Source organism: Apodemus sylvaticus, chromosome 20, assembly GCF_947179515.1.
Source record: "Apodemus sylvaticus chromosome 20, mApoSyl1.1, whole genome shotgun sequence".
NCBI lineage: Eukaryota > Metazoa > Chordata > Mammalia > Rodentia > Muridae > Apodemus > Apodemus sylvaticus.
Window position 1 is genome coordinate 23,497,750 of NC_067491.1, and position 18,279 is coordinate 23,516,028.

An 18,279-nucleotide genomic window follows, 5' to 3' on the forward strand; every position below is an offset into this window, starting at 1 on the left:
TGTCACAGAGGAAATACTGTCCCCGAGGGTCAGATGAGCACTGGAGAGCAAGCTCCGGTGCAAGGCGCCTGCTAATACTTGAGTACCGCAAACAAGTGGAACTTGTCAGGGATGTGGGAGTGCCTGAGGGTTGCATGGGTGAATTCACAGGCCCTCTGGAAGCTAACATACTCAGGGCCAACTGTCTATCAGGTTCCTGGTCTGAAAACAGGTAGGTGGGGATCAGTCTGCTCCTTAGAGCTTCCTTGGGAGGAAAGATTGAGAACAGTTTGCCCAGTGGCTACTTGGGGCCAGAGGAGAGAGAGCAAGGTCACAGAACTGGTTTCTAGAAGTCTCAGGGGATTGGTGGCTGCTTTTAAGGTTGGGTGACTCTTCCCACTGGGGCCTCTATAGGTCAAGCTTCCCAGAGATTTCCTGGTACTGGGCCACTGTGGGCCTCAGTCACTAGCTGGTTGCTGGGATGCTTCCTGTAGTTCGGGTGGGCTGACATGAATGGTCAGGTGGTTCTTCATCAGTAAGAAGTGAGGAAGAGCCACCGGTTACACAGACCTCGGTAAACTGAGCTACTCAGGGGACTTCCTAGGATGAGGAGGGATACGTGGCAGGTTCACAAGGCCCAGCTGGCTGAACTCTTAGGAACAACATCCTTCCTGGCTGCGTGAACTGAATTTCAAGATGGCGGGTGTGCTCTCTCCTAGGACCCATGAGGGCTACAGATAGGTTTCAGGTATCTGGTGAGTGGAGACTGCTGGGTCCTCACACTCATTCTCCCTCGATCAGCATTTCTCAACTTGTGGGTCTCAACCCCTGCGGGTCAGTTTGCGACAAGGAAATTATATCCTACATATCAGACATCTACGTTAGGATTCGTATAAGTAGCAAAATTATAGTTATGAGGTGGCAATGGACATCACTTTATGGTTGGCGGGTCACCACAACGTGAGGTGCAGCATTAGGAAGGGTGAGGACCGCTGCCCCGTGATTCAAGGTTGGTTGGGAGACTGTGCTGTGCGTATTACCTTGTGATAATAGGTACCCATGGGACCCACTGCATTCCAGGGAGCTCGCTGGCTCTGCTTTCCCTTGCTTTGGGTCTTTGTTGAGGGAGGAAGCACACACAGCAGGAGTCTACAGTCAGCTATCTTGCTGATGTCCCTCCAGGGAGCCATTTTAGGTACCAGAGCGCTGACAAAAAGTACCGGCATGTAACTGCACGACACTAAAGACCTTGAGGCTGAAACAAGAAACCCTGTGCAACCACATCTAGGAATGCGAAGCTGAAGCTGTCCAGCGTAGACGCTCTTTACTCTACGTGAGCAGGAAAACATTATGGAGTTGGTATTTGAGCAGATATAGGCTGAGACACCATATTCCTATGCCACCGGATGCTACCAGGTACAGAGTTAATATAACACTGCTCCCATACGATCATATAGTCTAGTGACCTTAGGGGGGAGGTAGACTCTGTCATAGTCACATAAGGATGAAGGTGCTTAATGCCGTATCTCAGAGACATGGCTATTTTAAATGCCAAAGGAGAAGGCGTCACAGGTTAAGAGAAGCTAAAGGCAACTGAGGCTGGACAATGATGAAGCCTGTTTATGTCACATGGGCATGGACTGCCCTGCACACAGCTTAGATCTCTCAAGGCATGTGGTACAGTAAAGACTCACTGGGTGTGAAGTAGTTACACTTGATTTTAAGTGATTTTTTTAAAAAAAAATCTAGATCCTAATGGTATCAGGGAGGCAGCGAGCTCTACCTTTTATAAGTCCTACTTATAAATTCATGCCACTAATGCCAACATTGAATGGGCAATTTAAAAATAATCGTAAAGGCTTGTGCCCAGTCAGGAGAGCCACATGGAAAGCACCTTTCACAGAAGACCCAGCCCCTGACTGCCCAGATGTTAACTGTGAAATAAACACATGATTAATACCTGTGATGATGGTTTAGCAGACTCAAGGTGTGTTTACCCTTTTAACTAAATAACTTAAGAGGCAGTCACTATGTTCCCACTAGATTTAGAAGCTACCTGCCTTATGTCACGCTAGTTTTGAGTAGCTGAGTGTAGCCTTTTAATGGTATTTAGGATTTTCCCGTAAAACAACGGTTTATTTTGCATACGTAGAAATAACCTAGGTTTGGAAGTGCCACGTTAGACCTTTAGTCCTACACTTTCAGGAAAAAGTTCCAGAACAAAATGAAAACCTCATAAATAGGCAGACTCTAACAGTCACAGAAACCCATGGTCTAAGTGTCTGGTATTTTCCTTTCTGATGTGTATGTGGCGACCCGCACCGACGTTTTCTGGGTAGTAATTACTGTTCCAAGAATGAGGTCATTAGTCTAGTGTTCCATGTGACATGGAGAACCGGAAAAGGTCAGCTTTGCTGTCTACATGTAGAATTAGGAAAAGGAACAGACGGAGGTCCTTATCAAGTCGCATCTCCTTACCAGTGGAGCTGAAGTCCACGGGCCCGATCCATTTGAAGGCTGGTTTCCGGCCTCGCTCTTCTGTTACGTGAACTTTCTTTATCAGAGTCAGGCTGGTCAGAACGTTGGCTATGTCATAGAGTCGCCGTACCTTTGCTTGAAGATATAAAACACAACTACGGTCATGCCAAGGGTAATGCCCTTCCATTTTAATTTAGGTGACAGGGAACATCCCTTGGCTATCGCATAAACCTCCAGAGGACAGGCAGTATGAGATTAGTGGCTCTGTCTTGATATCACTCAAGATCTATGTACCCGAAGCCTCTGCAGACACAAGGGACGAGGAGAGGACAACGTGTCCTTCCCCTTCCACAACTTTCCATCTCAAGCATCCTCTGCTGATAAGCAGGGACTCCACTACGGCAAAACTACTGGGGACACAGGTTGTGACTGAAGGCGTAGTGAATATAACTCTGGGATGTGGGCAGCATATGCTTGTCCTGAGTGTCCCAGCATGAGGTAGTGGCACCTGCCTCACAGGCAGCTGGCCTGTGAAACTGACAGCGATTCCCTGGACAAATACTAAAGCCACATTCCTGGGTCCACAGAATGCCCAAGATTCAAGGTCATGAGGTACAGATGTGAAAGACAGCAGCTGCTCGTCTGAAACCCTAGCCAAGGGGGAGAGGCTCGAGGAGCATCTGAACGCATTCTAGAAAAACGTTGGAAATTGCATGTGGGGAGACATGGAAAGACAGAGGAGGTGTGTTTAAAAGACAAAACAGAACAAAACAAAACAAAACAGGACAAGACAATGTGCCTACTTTTCTATTCAAGAAACGAATAAAGGGTCAGACGTCCTCCACTTGATGTCAGGGCTGCTGCCAGGGCTGGAATTTATCTTAACCATCATTCCAGCAAAAACACAAAAGGCAATTGGAGGAGTCACTAGGGCACGAACCCTGCAGCGAGGCTCCCAGGGGAAAGAAGGTGCGTGGGTCTGACACCGAGAGCAGCCCTGTCCCCACCTGGACCCCAAACCTGAGCACTTTGCCTGCTTACCTGTAGACAACTTTCATCTCCACCCTTCAGAGAAGTAGGCAGGGGGGAGGGGAAGAAAGGGGAAAGAACACTCAGACAGTCTGCTTGGATGTCGCATCAGCATAGAGAACTGCACAGCCATCACACCCTCCCTGGCCTGCGCTCTGGGGGTGTGTTCTCCCTCCCTGTCCACTGCAACCTGGGGGGGGGGACATCTAACTTGGGTCTGGTGGGGGTTCTATTAGATGATTGAGTGACTTCTTAAAGCACAGAGGGCTTTTATGAGCATAAGGAATACATTTGTCCAAAACCAGCACCATCAATAAAAACCCTCTCTGTACATATTTATCTCAGAGGCGGAAACAGCATCTCTTTTTTCTTTTTCTGCACGGATACATGGATTAGGTGAAGGCTCTTACTTTTGAATTTACTGTGGTCCGGGGTATCTTGGCTTTCTTCTATGAGGATTTTGGCAGCTACATCCAGGGTAACAATCTTGGTTTTGGAGACGAGGAACAGCATGACAAACTTCTGGCTCATAATTCTTAGAGATTTATCTTTTCGACTGTTTGCAGATGCTAAAAAGGGGAAAAAAATAAATAAAAATCACCATGACACGAATTTGCCACAAGAAAGACTTCGCTACCACTTTTCCAGAGCTATCTCGCCCCACCAGCACATGGAAGGCTCATCCAGTAATAGGCAGAAGCCCACTGGACGCACATCACAAAAGTAAGCCCGTAAAGAAGGCGGAAGGATTTTCGTGCATCTTGTGAAATGCGTATTGCACGCTCAGACTCCGAGATGAGGATTTTTCTACTGCTGGTAACACTTCATACTTACATCACGTGATAGAGGCCACATGTCAGTTTCCCTTAAGCAACTTTTTGAAAAGATCAGTGCAGGCAGATGAAAGGAGAGGGCGAGGGTTCAGCTGTTTTCTGAATACTGACTCGTCTTTCAGAAGAACCCCGTTTGTGTGTATGGGCGGCCGCAGGCACACGAGGAGGAGCCCGGAGGTCAGGAGGTCAATGTGTCCTGTTTCAATTGCTTATCCATCTTATTTTATTGAGATGGGGTCTCTCACAGAATGGGGAGCTTGCTGACTCTGTTGGATTGGCTAACCAGAGAGCTCCAGGGACCCAGGGACCCTCTTTTTTTTTTTTTTTTTTTTTTCCAAGACAGGGTTTCTCTGTGTAGCCTTGGCTGTCCTGGAACTCACTCTGTAGACCAGGCTGGCCTCAAACTCAGAAATCCGCCTGCCTCTGCCTCGCAAGTGCTAGGATTAAAGGCGTGGGCCACCACCGCCAGGCTGCAGGGACCCTCTTATTTCTGCCTCTCAGGGCCAGGATCATAGATAGGCACTGGCCAGTGAGTGCTCCCTACTTGATTTGGATCCTGGGGGTCTGGATTCGGGTCCTTAGCTATCTCCCTAGCCCAAGAACCTCATTTTTTCTGTCATCACAATGCCTAGAATGTACCCTAAGAGAGTAGGTGCCCACCTTTACCCCCAGAGGAAACTGATTATTGTGTTTCTGAGGATGGCAGGTACAGAATGCAGATAGATGCTTGTCTGTCGCCTCTGGCTATACCGGTAACAACTTCCTCTTGGGCGGGGCTAAAAGGCTGGAAGCTGGGAGCTAAGGAATTCTGTTCTTCTTTCAGAGTCGAATTTTGCAAGGCAGAGAGCCAGAGGTGCCTGGCATGTGCCCTCCACCCAACCGGAAGGAAGCGAGACAGATGGGCACCAAGGTTACAGCGAGAAGAAGAGACCGTGTTAAGTTAGGGTAAAGGAAAAGAAAGGAAGATCTCTAACGATATTAAAAAAGAAAAGAGAAAAAAAAGAAAGCAAAACAAAAGCAACTAAATGCTACCGAAGGCAAGACAGAGAGGGGTTGTCTGTCTGTCTTCACAGATTCAGCTACTGAGGCTGCTTTCCCTGGTGGTCTACTCTAACCACAACTGAATAAAAGGCTTTGAGAAGATAATGTCTTTCGGGTGACTTCTCAAAGGCAAGCAGGACGTGGCTGTGGCTGTCGGATGCGGCTCGTGCATTCTAACCAGGAGAGAGGTCACATGGGAGGCGGAGCGGGCAGCCAGGCCTGGAGCCCTCTGACCTTCAGGAGAGAGAGAGAGAGAGAGAGAGAGAGAGAGAGAGAGAGAGAGAGAGAGAGAGAGAGAGCGCCTCCACCCCGGGCTGTCACAGTGACGCCTCACACCATCTTTCCCTCCCTCCCTTCCTCCCTCGGCCGTTATTATTGAGTTTATAAACAGACTCACAAGAAGGGTAGTCGGATTCAGAAAAATCAAGTAGCTGTTGATCTCGGGGGTCCGGAGACCCATCTTTCCTGCGCTCTCCGACCCTGTACTCCGTCAGGTCCAGCTCCTTCTGCTGTAGGCAGGCCATCTGCTCCTCGTACCTGTGCTCCTCTCCCAGTCTCTGTAGGGTCCGCAGGGTTTTGGGAAGGCTGTGCCGACCATGCCAACCGTACTGATTCTTAGCCACCCGGCTGACCAGATGCAGTGACTCCAGCACGTTCACAATGTCATAGATGCGTCTCCTTTCCACACCTGTTTGCAAAGAAGCCAAAAAGACCTCATGCAAATGAGTGGTACTGAGTATCGACCCCTGAAGTGTCTGGGAACAGGCCCGACGTCCATGTGAATGTGGATGACAGAGTCTGTCTGAGACATTCAAACGGACCCTGCTTGTTCTTCTCGGGAGCCAACCTTCAGACACATCTAGGGCACTCTTGAGATGGCCAGACTGGCTCCTGTGTAGCAGGGACAGCACAGCACAGCTAAGCAAACCGCCCATACATTGTGGTGGCGTGCCAGCATGACTAACGGCGTGCCTACCGGACAGGTGGGGACTGCATTCCTAACTTGTAGACGTGTATCGGTTACCAGTCTCCTTGCTGTGTGACAAGATACTTGACAAACGCTATGTAAGGAAGGGTTCACTCTGACTCATAGTTTGAGACAGTCCCTTATGGTGAACAGTCACGGCAGAGGCGGGACAGGAAGCAGCAAGGACAGTTAGAGTCAGGAAGGGGATGAGACAAAGCTGGCGTTCTGCTTGTCCTGACTTCTCACCTTAGTCAGTTGGGGACCCTACCCCACAGAATTGTGCTGCCACATCCTGGGTGGGCCTTCCTTACTAAGTTCAATCTTTCTGGGGATGGGCTCATGGGCTCTCCCACAGTGTGCTCCTTTAATGATCCTAAATCCTGTCACAGGGACAGCAACGACTAACTGTAAATTAGACCGGGCCAATAATGATCTCCTCACTGGACGGTACTGGCCTTTCTTGGGAGTTAGACTGATGTAACCATTAATGAAGATACAAACCCTGACCAGTTTGGTTAAGGAAAATGGATGATAAATACCACCTTCCACTTTGAACTGGACACCCCGGGTTCAGCGGTTTGGGGTCCCTTCCGGCGTGGCTGGAGGAACACGGGTCACCTACCTATCTGCCTGGCTGGCCTGTAGCTCGCCATTTGCCAACATCAGGCCAAGAGTGAAGCGCAAAGCTCAGCGGATCACCTCCTTCCCCTGCGCTCCCCCACCTCAGACTGTTCTCCTCATTACCGATGCTACTTCACTGTGGAAGGCTCTAGAATCAGACTCCCTGGACATGATTCCTCAGTCTGTCCCTTACAAGTGTCCCACCCTAGGAAGTTCTTTAATCTTTCTGTAGCACAGTACTTACCCTACAAAATAATTGTTGACATTTAATATAAAGAGTTCTCAACACATGTTAACTTTATCTCAACATTACATGAATTGGAGCTACCTCCAGCCCCCCGCCCCCATGCTAATGTGAAGAGTCACGGCACAGGCAGATTCTGTCTCTGGTTTGTGACTCATCCTGTGGTGTAACAGGCCCTAGGCCTGCTGTCCCCTTTGCTCTCATCTAAGTATCCACACAAAAGCCTCCAGGAGCTCTGTAGAAAACCCAACCGTCTCTAAAGAGGCTCCGCTTGTCTCCTTTCCCAGAAACAGACCCAGCGAAGGTAGTTTTGGGCTCTTCAAAGATAGAATGGGAGAAAGACATCAAATAACAAAGACACTTCTGGGATGAAGATGGGCTTTATCACACCCACGAAGTGGCATTTCACGGTCAATCTGAACATTTCCACTCACGATCCTCGCCCCAGGCTCAGGGCCGGCTAGCTGCCCTGCCGGGAGGTACTAACAGGAGGAGCCTCTTGTGCAGAGCTGTCTGGTTCTTTTCTCCAGCCTGCTTCCGCATAACAACACATCCTGTGTAGCCCACACCGTCCCACAAACCTTCCCATTAGAAATGTCAAGTGAACGCAACTGAGACACCCTGGGGGCCGCCATATGCCTGGCTGTTGTCTTATTCTGTGCTTGGTTAATAAACTGCTTACTCTCCACCTAGCGGCCAGAAGTCCCAAGCAGGGTAGCTCATGCCAGCTTTGAGAATAAGAACTGTGCAAACGGGCACTTGGTGGGTCGTTTTGGTAAACACCAAACGCGGCAGCCTCTTGACCTCTTAATCGCTTATCATCCTGATCACGGCTAAGTCTCAAGGTTTACGGGGCTGTGCTCGTAAAGTTCCATTGGCAGGTCTCAGGACCTACAGGCTACTCTGGGGCCTGCTGTAAGGAAGGCTTTCTTAAGTCATTCTGCCCCCTTCCTTTGTTTGTTCTGAGGTGGCCTTATTAATTCTACTATGTCCTAGTTATACATAAACCACTTAGCGATTACTACTGTGTTTTCTGTAGTCTATTTCCCTAGGAACTGATGGAGAACCACACTCAGTTCCGTATAAGAAGCAGAGGCTGTTCTGTTTCCTATTTACTGAAGTTATTTCCAAGTCTTTAAACGCTCATCCATTAACATCAGAGTCAAGTATATCGTAGCAGACTCCAGAAACAACAGTTTCAAACTCCATGCATCTTTGGGTAAATGGGGTGGGGTGGGGTGGGGCTCTTCTAAGTTAGGAGAGAACAAGATGTTCATACTCAAGGCCAAGGGACAGTCACTGAGGAAAACAGTTCCTAGGGAGAGAGACACTAGTTTTCAGTCTCCCATGAGACGGTGGCTCATTTTACTTAGCACGTCTGTGTTGTTGTGGGGGTGTTGGGAACCTGTTATGCTAATCTCTGAAGTTTGGCTCCAGATAGCTCTAACACAGTGTAAAGGGTCTTCTCTTTTATCTTCCCTGGGACTGTAATTCCCCCCACCCCCAAACGCCTCATCTTTGTCGTGTTCTGCAACACTAATCCCAATGCAAATCCTCCAGGGAAAACTGAGTGTATATATGGCAGGCGGGTGGGCCAGGGGGGACTTTATGAACCCTGATGAGGGTACTGGATAATCTGGTAGTTAACCCTCATTTTCTTGTTTTCCAAGACTCCTGCCAGGCCTCTAAGAAGCTCAACTGAGGCCCCGTTCGCCCAACTCTGTGACCTCTCTCCAAGTTTATGTGACAGATGAGAAAAGATTAATAACTTCTCTGAGTTAGTACAAGCGGGAAAGTTCAGAGGCAGGCCCCACCTGCCTCCCCAGCCCCTAGCCCCTAGTGTTCCCCTCAGAACCTACAGTCTCTCCACTGACTCAGTTTCAACAGTCAGAATCTTCTCAGCTACCAGCTCAAATGACTCCCAAGGACAGCCTGCTACTGTGCCACGTTATTCTGGGCTATGGAAGACGGTGAGCGATGAAACATGAACTATTGGCCATCCATTTAGCTTCCTCCCCTCACACACTCCCCCGTATGTAAAACTTCCTTGTTCTTTAAGTGGATACCCCCTAAACCTCCAGATTAGTGGGATTTCTAAGTAATGACGAAGTCGATCATCCTGAAACCAAATGCGGTCCCTGTCCACTAGGGGTCGCTCTTCCAAAGCTGCTGTGTCCATGGTTTACAGCTGTGCAAGGCAGCAGACTCTGCACATGCATTCTGCTTTGTTAGGAAGCTCGGCTCTTGGAGCTACGTCCAGCTGTGCATCCTGTCCTGACAGGCTTGTGGTGGAGCTCCCGGAGGAGGCAGGGGAACGCCAGCCATGTTCTTGCTCTCGGTCCTTTGTTTTATATAGGAAGTAATATTGGCTCCAAACTCTCTGAAGCATTGTTAAAGAGCAAGATATCTGTAATTTTCTTTGAGTCGGGGTCTCCCTGAGTATCCTAGGCTGGCTCCAAATTTATAGTCCTGCCTCTGTCTCAGAAAGTACTGGGACTGAAGGTATGTACCATTATACCCAGATTCTAGTTTTAGATCCTGAAATAACCTAAGATGAGATTAATCTGCTATATAAGTATAAAAATATCACCTTTTACCATTAAACACCCCCCCCCCATATGATTTTGTGGTCAAACCCACTTTGTGCATGTTAAGCAAATTCTCTACCACTAAGCCATAGTTTCAATCCTCACATTTTAAAGATTGAAACCCCAGAGTTCTGCTTTGTCCTACCCAGTGCCACCCAGTCCTACCACTAGAAACCTTGTCTGGCTACAAATCATGTCTAGGTCACTCTGTAACCTCCACTACTAGGAGTTCTCACTAGGGTCACCCTACAGAGTCCAAGACATTTTCTCTGCATTAGATTTTCACATTGCCTACAAATGCTCCCAAACTGCAGTGTTTCCTCCCTCATTCTCTCCCTCCATCTACCCCCACCTGATCCCTCTGGCACCCCTCCCCAGCCCATTCATAAAATCTATTCTATTACCTCTTCCCTCTAGAACCCTCCTCTTTTCCTACCCTTTCTGGGACTGTGGATTATAGCTTGATTATCATTTGCTTAATAGCAAACACCCACTTATAAGTTAACACATATAATATTCATTTTTCTGAACCTGAGTAACCTCACTTAGGATAACTTTTTTCTAGTTGCATCCATTTGCCTGCAAGGTCTAAGCGTCTGTGAATTCTATGCACAATGAAGGGAAATCTGGTGGTGGAGCCAGCTCTGTCCTCACCCCATCCTCGCGCCCCTCTGTCAATAAACCAGGATACTTGATGCCTTTGACCACCCGATGTAACCAGCTTCCCACTGTCCCAGACGGCAGGTCTCCAGGCAATGGGGTGACACGTACCAAGGCTGACGGCGACCTCATCTAGGGAGATGGTGGTCTTCTCCGTTGACAAGGGGTAACTTGGATAGCGAGCCAGAAACTTCTGGCACAGCAGCCCCAAGCTCTTCTGCTTCCTGCTTGGCCTCTGCTTTTCATAGTCATCCACCGCACCGTCACCGACCGCGTCAAGCTGCAGGGGGCAGACAGAAGGGACAGGGGGAGATGTCATGGTCACCACCTTAACTGCTGATGCTGGGAAGCCGCTGGCAAAGTGACCCCGAGCCACACCATTCAAGATTCCAGCAAAAACAACGTGTAGTCTAATTCTCTTAATGTCTTTCCTATTATCTCCTCTACTAAGCTGTTTCTCATTTATAATAAGAGGCTGCGACACACGGTTAGAGGTTTAAACCAGGATCCATGTCCTGGGTGGGCTGCTCCACCCCTGCCTCTTAGAGGGTAGACCTGGTGGCAGAAGCATCAGCAGCAGGTCTTCAGCTAGCATCTCAGCCTTCATCTTGGACCCCAGTGCATCAGAAGCTGCTTTTCTGCTTCTTACTGACAAAGCATGAGATACAGTGACCTGAAAAACTGTCATATAGTTCAAGATGGACCAAGCTGCGATGAAACTCCACCAGGGCCGGTTTGTCAGATTCTTCCAACAGATGCAGAAAAAAAGCGCTTGATAAATTTCATGTTGCATATTCATGAAAATATAAAAGCTAATATCTGGCTAGGACTCCGTAACTGTATATGTTCAGCCCAGGGAGTAGCACTATTAGAAGGTGTGGCCCTGTTGGAGTAGGCGTGTCACTATGGGTGTGGGCTTTAAGAGCCTCACCCTAGCATCCCGGAAGTCAGTATTCTGCTAGCAGCCTTCAGATGAAGATGTAGAACTCTCAGCTCCTCCTGCATCATACCTACCTAGAAGCTGCCACACTCCCACTTTGAAGATGATGGACTTAACATCTGGACCTGTAAGCCAGCCCCAATTAAATGTTGTCCTTATAAGAATTGCCCTGGTCACGGTGTCTGCTCACAGCAGTAAAACCCTAACTGCACATTTTTAATCCAGCACTTGAGAGGCAGAGGCTGGTAGATCTCTGAGTTGAGGCTAGCCTGGTCTACAAAGAGAGTTCCAGGATAGCCAAGGCTACACAGAGAAACCGTGTTTTGAAAAAAAAAAAACAAAACAAAAAACCAAACAAAACCCAAACCAAACAAAGCACAAAAACCAAATAAACAAAACCAACCAACCAAAGAATCCAAACTATATTCCTATACAGCAAGAGAAAATATAGTCAAAAGATACTATAACAGTGACGAGAATGATAAGTTTTAGGAGTAAATCTCACAAATTTTCAAGATCTTAGAGCAGCAGTTCTTAACCTGTGTGTCACCACTATCTTGGCAAACTTCTATATCCAAAAATATTTATATCACTGTTTATAACAGTAGCAAAATTAAAGTTATGAAGTACCAATAGGATAATTTTGTGGATGTTAAAGGGTCGCAGCTCCAGGAAGGTGGAGAACCACTGTTTTAGAAAGCACTTCAATTGGGAGTGTGCCCACTTTCAGGGACAGGAGGCTCGGCACCATGAAAGGTTAATGGTTCTCCAATCAACTCAGTCAAACGAACCCTATTAAAACCCAGTCTAGATCCAGGAATGGTGGTCTGCGCCTTTAGCCCAGGAGGCAGAGGCAGGCAGAGTTTGAGGCCAGCCTAGTCTAAAGAGAATTCCAGGAGCGCCAGGGCTACACAATGACACTGTGTCTTTAAAATCAAAAGCAAACCACCACCCGGGAGTGTATATGGAGAACAGAGCTGGGAACACTTTACACACTCTAAGAACGTGGGGAAGGTTGTGCTACGCCGCCGCCACCGGCAAAGCTTACTGCAAAATGGTGCTGGCCTTGACAAATGGGCCAGAGGAGAAGAAAAGGCTCTTGAAACAGAAGCACACACTTCTGGAACTATGACACATGACAGACGTCACCTTGTCAACTGAAAGGGGGGGAACTCCTGAAAAATGTACAGACAACTAAAACAGGGACAAATAGCTGTGTTCTTGATGCATGTTACATATAAAAAGCAATCCCAAATGTAACTCAAGATGTATAGAAAGCAAATTATAATAAAGAATATGTAGGAGAATAGGTTTTTGGGCTAGAGAAAGATTCGAGAGTTACAAAAAGAACATATTTATTTACTTGTTTTCTTATGTGTGTGTGCATTGCCCACAGAGGCCAGAAGAGTTCGCTGTATCCCTCAAATGGAATTACAGAGGGTTGTGAGCCACCGTGTGGACGCAGGGAACTGAACTCATGTCCTGTGCAGGAGAAAGTGTTTTAACTGCTGAACCATCTCTCTAGCCCCACCCCCACCCCCACAAGACCATTCTTGAAAAGGTTTTAGGGGCCAAAAAGATGGGCTCCGCAGTGAAGAGCACTGGCTGATTTTGCAGAGGCCCCAGATTTGGCTCCTAGAACCTACATGGCAGCCCAGAACCATCTGGAACTCCAGTTCCAGGACATGCGAGGCCCTCTGCTGGTCTACACAGGCAGCTGCACACACTTGGTACATAAACAGAGAAGCAGCCACATATAAATGTGAATTTGAAAAATAAATTAGGGGTAGGGGAAAAAAGCTTAAAAAAAGAAGAAAGGCCCTAATAGAAAAACCATGTTAAACTCAAGAGCTTTGTGAGCTGAGAACCAACAGAAAAAAAAACTCAAAAAAACAAACCCAACTGAACCAAGATATAGGTATAATATCTAACACAAGTAACTAAGGACAGTTTAGTGTCAAGAATATAAACCACCTCCTAGAAATCACTATGAGAAAGAAAAGCAACTCAGTACAAATCAGCACACAAAAAGAGGCATCACACAGAAGGGGCAAAAAAAAAAAAAAAAAAAAATCCATGGCTGGCTATCACGTGGACCACTTAATCTTATGAGCGAGAGAAAACCAGTGGATGGACAGAAAGACACCCAGTAGCTTACAGACTAATGGATGACAGTTGCAGCGGAGACCTGGGTCAGCCAATGGCATACCTAGTGGAGACAGGCAGGTGCCTAGCAAAGTGTCCCCAAACGCCCTGTGAACGTATGTGTGGACAATGACAGCCCTCCCACTAGTTGGGGAATTCAGTACAGTAATTCTCAAACTTTGTGCTCACCGGATCACTGTGTGTTCCTAAAACCTACTGAGGACCTCAGAGTTTTCTGTTCATGTATTTTGATTTTGTTGAAGGTAGTGGCCAGAATGAGTTTCATCAATTGATATTTAATATAGTAGAAAATAGATACCAATGCTGCCAAGAAAAGGCCAGGTTTCCATGTCTGTTTCAAATGTCTTCAGTGTTGGTGTCACAGGAAAATGATTCCATGCTTTTTTTTTTTTTTTTTTTTTGGGGGGGGATTTGTTTTTTTCGAGACAGGGTTTCTTCTGTATAGCCCTGGCTGTCCTGGAGCTCACTCTGTAGACCAGGCTGGCCTCGAACTCAGAAATCCGCCTGCCTCTGCCTCCCAAGTGCTGGGATTACAGGCGTGTGCCACCACCGCCCAGCTCCATGCTTATTTTTGAACTTAATGTATCTACATCTTGTAATTACTTGAATTTCAATGTAGAGGAGAATGGGATTTAGCTGGCAAACATCTTAGTATTACTGAGAAAGGAGTTTGGAGGCTGGAGAGATAACTCAGTGGTTAAGAGCACTTGCGGTGGACCTGGGTTCAATTCCCAGTACCCACAAGGAGGGAGCGGGCCATACCTGCCTGCAACTCCAGTTCCAGGAGACTCTATCTGATGCCCTCTTTTGGCCCCTGTGGGTACTGCACAAGTGCGATTCACATACAGGCAAGCAGATATACACGCATTCTCTGAAAAATCCTCTGGGGACGAAGAAGGTCCCAAATACGATTCTGAGAACCACTGCTCTAGGAGATGTTAGTCAAGCACACTAAGATATACGAACAAGCCATATATCTGTGTCAGCCCCAAACTGCAAACCACCTTCACGGCTGCAGACAGGAGAGACAGGTAGCCACGGTGCTCACACAGTGGATCACTACACTGCAATGAAAGGAGATCTGTAACTGTGAAAAAAAAAACAAACCATAAACCATTCTTGAGGATATGCTGGCTGAAAATGCAAACCCTGCAGGGGTGGTGGCATGCACCTTTAACCCCAGCACTCGGGTGCAGACACAAGTGGATCTCTTTGGTTTTGAGGCCAGCCTGTTCTACATAGTGAGTTTCAGGACAGCCAGAGCTACATAGTAAGACCCTGTCCTGAAAAAACAAAACAAAACAAACAGAAAAAAAAAAAAAACCCTCCAAAAACCCAGAAAAGGAAAAGCAAACCCAAGATGACCACGCATTATAATAGTTTCAATTTTACAAAGCTTTAAACCCCAATAGAACAGCTCAAGCAAGTTGGCTCGTGCATATGTAATAGACTGACTTGAAGACAGCACTTAGCCACAATCACTTGTGATTTGAGCCCAGTCTCTGAAGCCCGGCTTCCTGTGATTGTCAAAAACCTAAAATCCAGAGAGGATGATGGCAAGGAACAGACCAGGCACAAAAAGGAATTATGAATCATTTCTGGCATTGAGCATAAAGGAATTGTTCTCAATTCTGCATGATTTGTATCTAGCTGCCGAGAAGAATCCACTGTAGAGGTATGGGTGGTAGATTGAACTCATTTTGCTCTATTAGCTTCAAGTTGTGATTTGAGACATCTCTCTTTCTTTCCCAATTTGTGTTTCTGGCAAGTTTTATAGCTTTAAAAAAAAAATCCAGCAAGAAAGGGGGGAAAATAGCTGAAAAGACTTCAATCTACAAGTCATTTTTCTTGGGAGGTCTTGGATAAAGTTTGGTGGGTGTGAAAATGACTGTTAAATCTTTTAAAAACAGTATGAAATGGGCTGGAAAGATGGCTCAGAGGTTAAGAGCACTGACTGCTCTTCTAGAGGTCCTGAGTTAAAACCCAGGAACCACATGGTGGCTCACAACCATCTGTAATGGGGTCTGATGCCCTCCCTCTTCTGGTGTGTCTGAAGACAGCGACAGTGTACTCACATATATAAAATAAATAAATCTTTAAAAAAGCAAAATGAATTGAAGAAGCAGCCCTGCTTCTTCATGGGGAACCTGATTTATAGATGGCCTAAGAGCCTCTGCAAGGAAGGCGGGGCATGTGGTTTGATGGCAGAGTTTGCCTAAGTATAAAACTCTGTTAAATCACCAGGCTGTGGAGGGTTGAATGAAAGGAATGCTAAGTCACCAAGGAGCGCACTGTTTGGAAAGGATTAGGAGGCGTGGCCTTGTTGGAGGAGGTGTGTCTCTGGGGGTGGGCTTTAAGGTTTCAAAAGCCCACACGGTCTGGGCCTCCCTCTTGTTTAGAAGATCAGGGTGTCCCCCTTAAGTTACCTCACCAGTGCCATACGCCTCAGTGCTCCTCATAATGATAAAAGTCTGTAAGCAAGTCCCAATTAAATGCTTTCTTTTATAAGAGAAAAATAAAAATAAAAGATTGAGACCTCATCACCTCCAACCACTCCCTTCCTGCACATTACAGTACGGCAGAGGGTCAGGATAGCTAGGAGGGCAGCCAAGATGGCAGCCGAGATAGGTCATTTATGGCGTCTTTATCCACAGCAACAGACCAGTGATTATGACGGCAGAGTGCACATGCGATATCTTGCATGCACCCCACCCCCATACCCATACTCAACCAATCAACCAACAATAAAAAAAAAAAAAAAACAAGTAGAGGGACAGGGTTACTAATCCACAGTCAAAATTCCTGACCCAGAATTGTTCCTGTCTAAAAGAACTGCAGGGACAAAACTTGGGATCCATCTCACGGGGGAGGGGAGGACACTATTACTGATGTGAAGATGTGCTTACAGACGGGGTCCTGGCATGGCAGTGCTCTGAGAGGCCCTACCAGCAGCTGACTGAGACAGACGCAGATACTTATACTCAATCGCTGGACTGAAGTCAGGGACCCCTATGGTTGACTTACGGGAAGGATTGAAGAAGCTTAAGGGGAGGGCGACCCTAGAGGAAGACCAAGAGTCTCAACTCTCCCAGACCTTTAGGAGTTTCCAGAGACTGAGCCACCAATCAGGAGCATACATGGGCTGGTCCAAGGCCCCTGGCACAAACATGGCAGAGGTCTGCCTGGTCAGGCCTCAGTGTGAGAAGATGCACCTAATCCTCCAGAGACAGGGGGGCCCAGGGAAGGGGGAGGTCTGGTGGTGGTGGGAGCACCCTCTCAGAGGCAAGGTGGAGGAGGAACAGGATGAGGAACTGTGAGAGGGGGACTGAGAGGGGGGGCAACGAGTGGAATGCAAATAATTTAAATTAAACAAATAATCCAAATTTCTCTATTGGCTCAAATTACTATTAGTTATTTTTAAGATTTGGTCTGGTTAAGGAAAGAAACAATAATGAAAAATAAGAATCTGAGTGGAAAATTCAGCCGTTAACAAATGACGCCGTGTTTAACGAATGCTATTCAACCAGACTGATATCGTGTGACATTTAAAAGATCATGCAAACTGTGGAGTTTTATAGAGCCCCGGAGCACAGCTCATTACCTGCAGGGAGTTCACAAAGGCATCCTCCTTATTTTCAATGGGTCTGAAGAGCTCCTTTTTCTTCTCCCGGTCTCTTATGTCTGGGCTGGCTGCGCTTATGAGCATCTTCAGGTTGGCCGTGGGTGTCCACGGCTCCACCTGCGACGGCCGCTCCACCACCGGCTTGACTGGCGTAATAGGATTTCTTTCTGGAGTAAAGATCCTTTGCTTTGACAGATCGATTGGCTCGTTTTTCATTGGTGTCTTTGGGGTCATCCTTGATCGGTCGACAAATATGTTTTCCTGTTTAAAGCAAAGAGGAACTTTTTCAAAAGCAAGGCTAAATCGATTCACTTGTACATACAAATGAATCCGCATGCATGCACAAACTTGAACTGACGTTTTTGTACAAATCTTTATGCCTTTATGCTTCTCGACAATTGATCTGGAACAAGGGTGGTGTAGTGGCTATTCCTGGTCGTCAACTTGACTATATCTGGAATGAACTACAATCCAGAATTGGAAGGCTGGCCTATGATCCTAATATGGTGGGTTGGAGAGATGGCTCAGCAGTTAAGAGCAACAACTGCTCTTCGGAAGATCTCTGAGTTCAAGGTCATCTGGGATTAAAGGCATGGTGGCACACACCTTTAATCTGGACCGCATCCTCTGCTGGAGACCCACATGAGGACATTGGAAGAAGGAAGATTTACTCACTCTTCCTTGCCTGCTTGCCTCGTGGGACTGTGCAACTGCTAGATCCTTGGACTTCCATCCACAGCTGCTGCTGACCATTGTTGGGGAGTTGGACCACAGACTGTATGTCACTGACAAATTCCCTAACAATATAGAGACTGCCCATAAGTTCTGTGACTCTGGAGAACCCTGACTAACATAGCAGGTGTCCGCTAAGGGTACAGGGTACCCACTTAGACTTGGAAATCCAGATAGACCACACACTCAAGGTTGAAAAGAACCGATACTAGATACATAGACAGAGTTCCAAGGGTGTCTCACCGTGGCTTCAAGGAACCCCATTATATCTGTTCCTTTTTTGCACATATTTTTCATGAAGTGTTGGTAAGAGAAGTCATAAATGTATCCGTCATTAACAGATGTCTGTTATAGCTGGAAATGCAGAAGGCTAAGTCTT

General features: G+C 47.1%; 1 protein-coding gene across 1 annotated transcript in view; it reads right to left on the reverse strand.

The window, feature by feature from the left end:
• E2f7 (E2F transcription factor 7) overlaps window positions 1-18,279 on the reverse strand; it is a 40,982-nt gene that overhangs the window by 14,783 nt on the left and 7,920 nt on the right. Inside the window, exons 3-7 of the mRNA XM_052165437.1 lie at window positions 17,148-17,429; window positions 10,552-10,720; window positions 5,758-6,048; window positions 3,897-4,055; window positions 2,458-2,592 (exon numbers count right to left, since the gene is read on the reverse strand). Of these exons, the coding sequence (XP_052021397.1) occupies window positions 2,458-2,592; window positions 3,897-4,055; window positions 5,758-6,048; window positions 10,552-10,720; window positions 17,148-17,429 (1,036 nt within the window). The remainder of the gene's footprint in view (window positions 1-2,457; window positions 2,593-3,896; window positions 4,056-5,757; window positions 6,049-10,551; window positions 10,721-17,147; window positions 17,430-18,279) is intronic.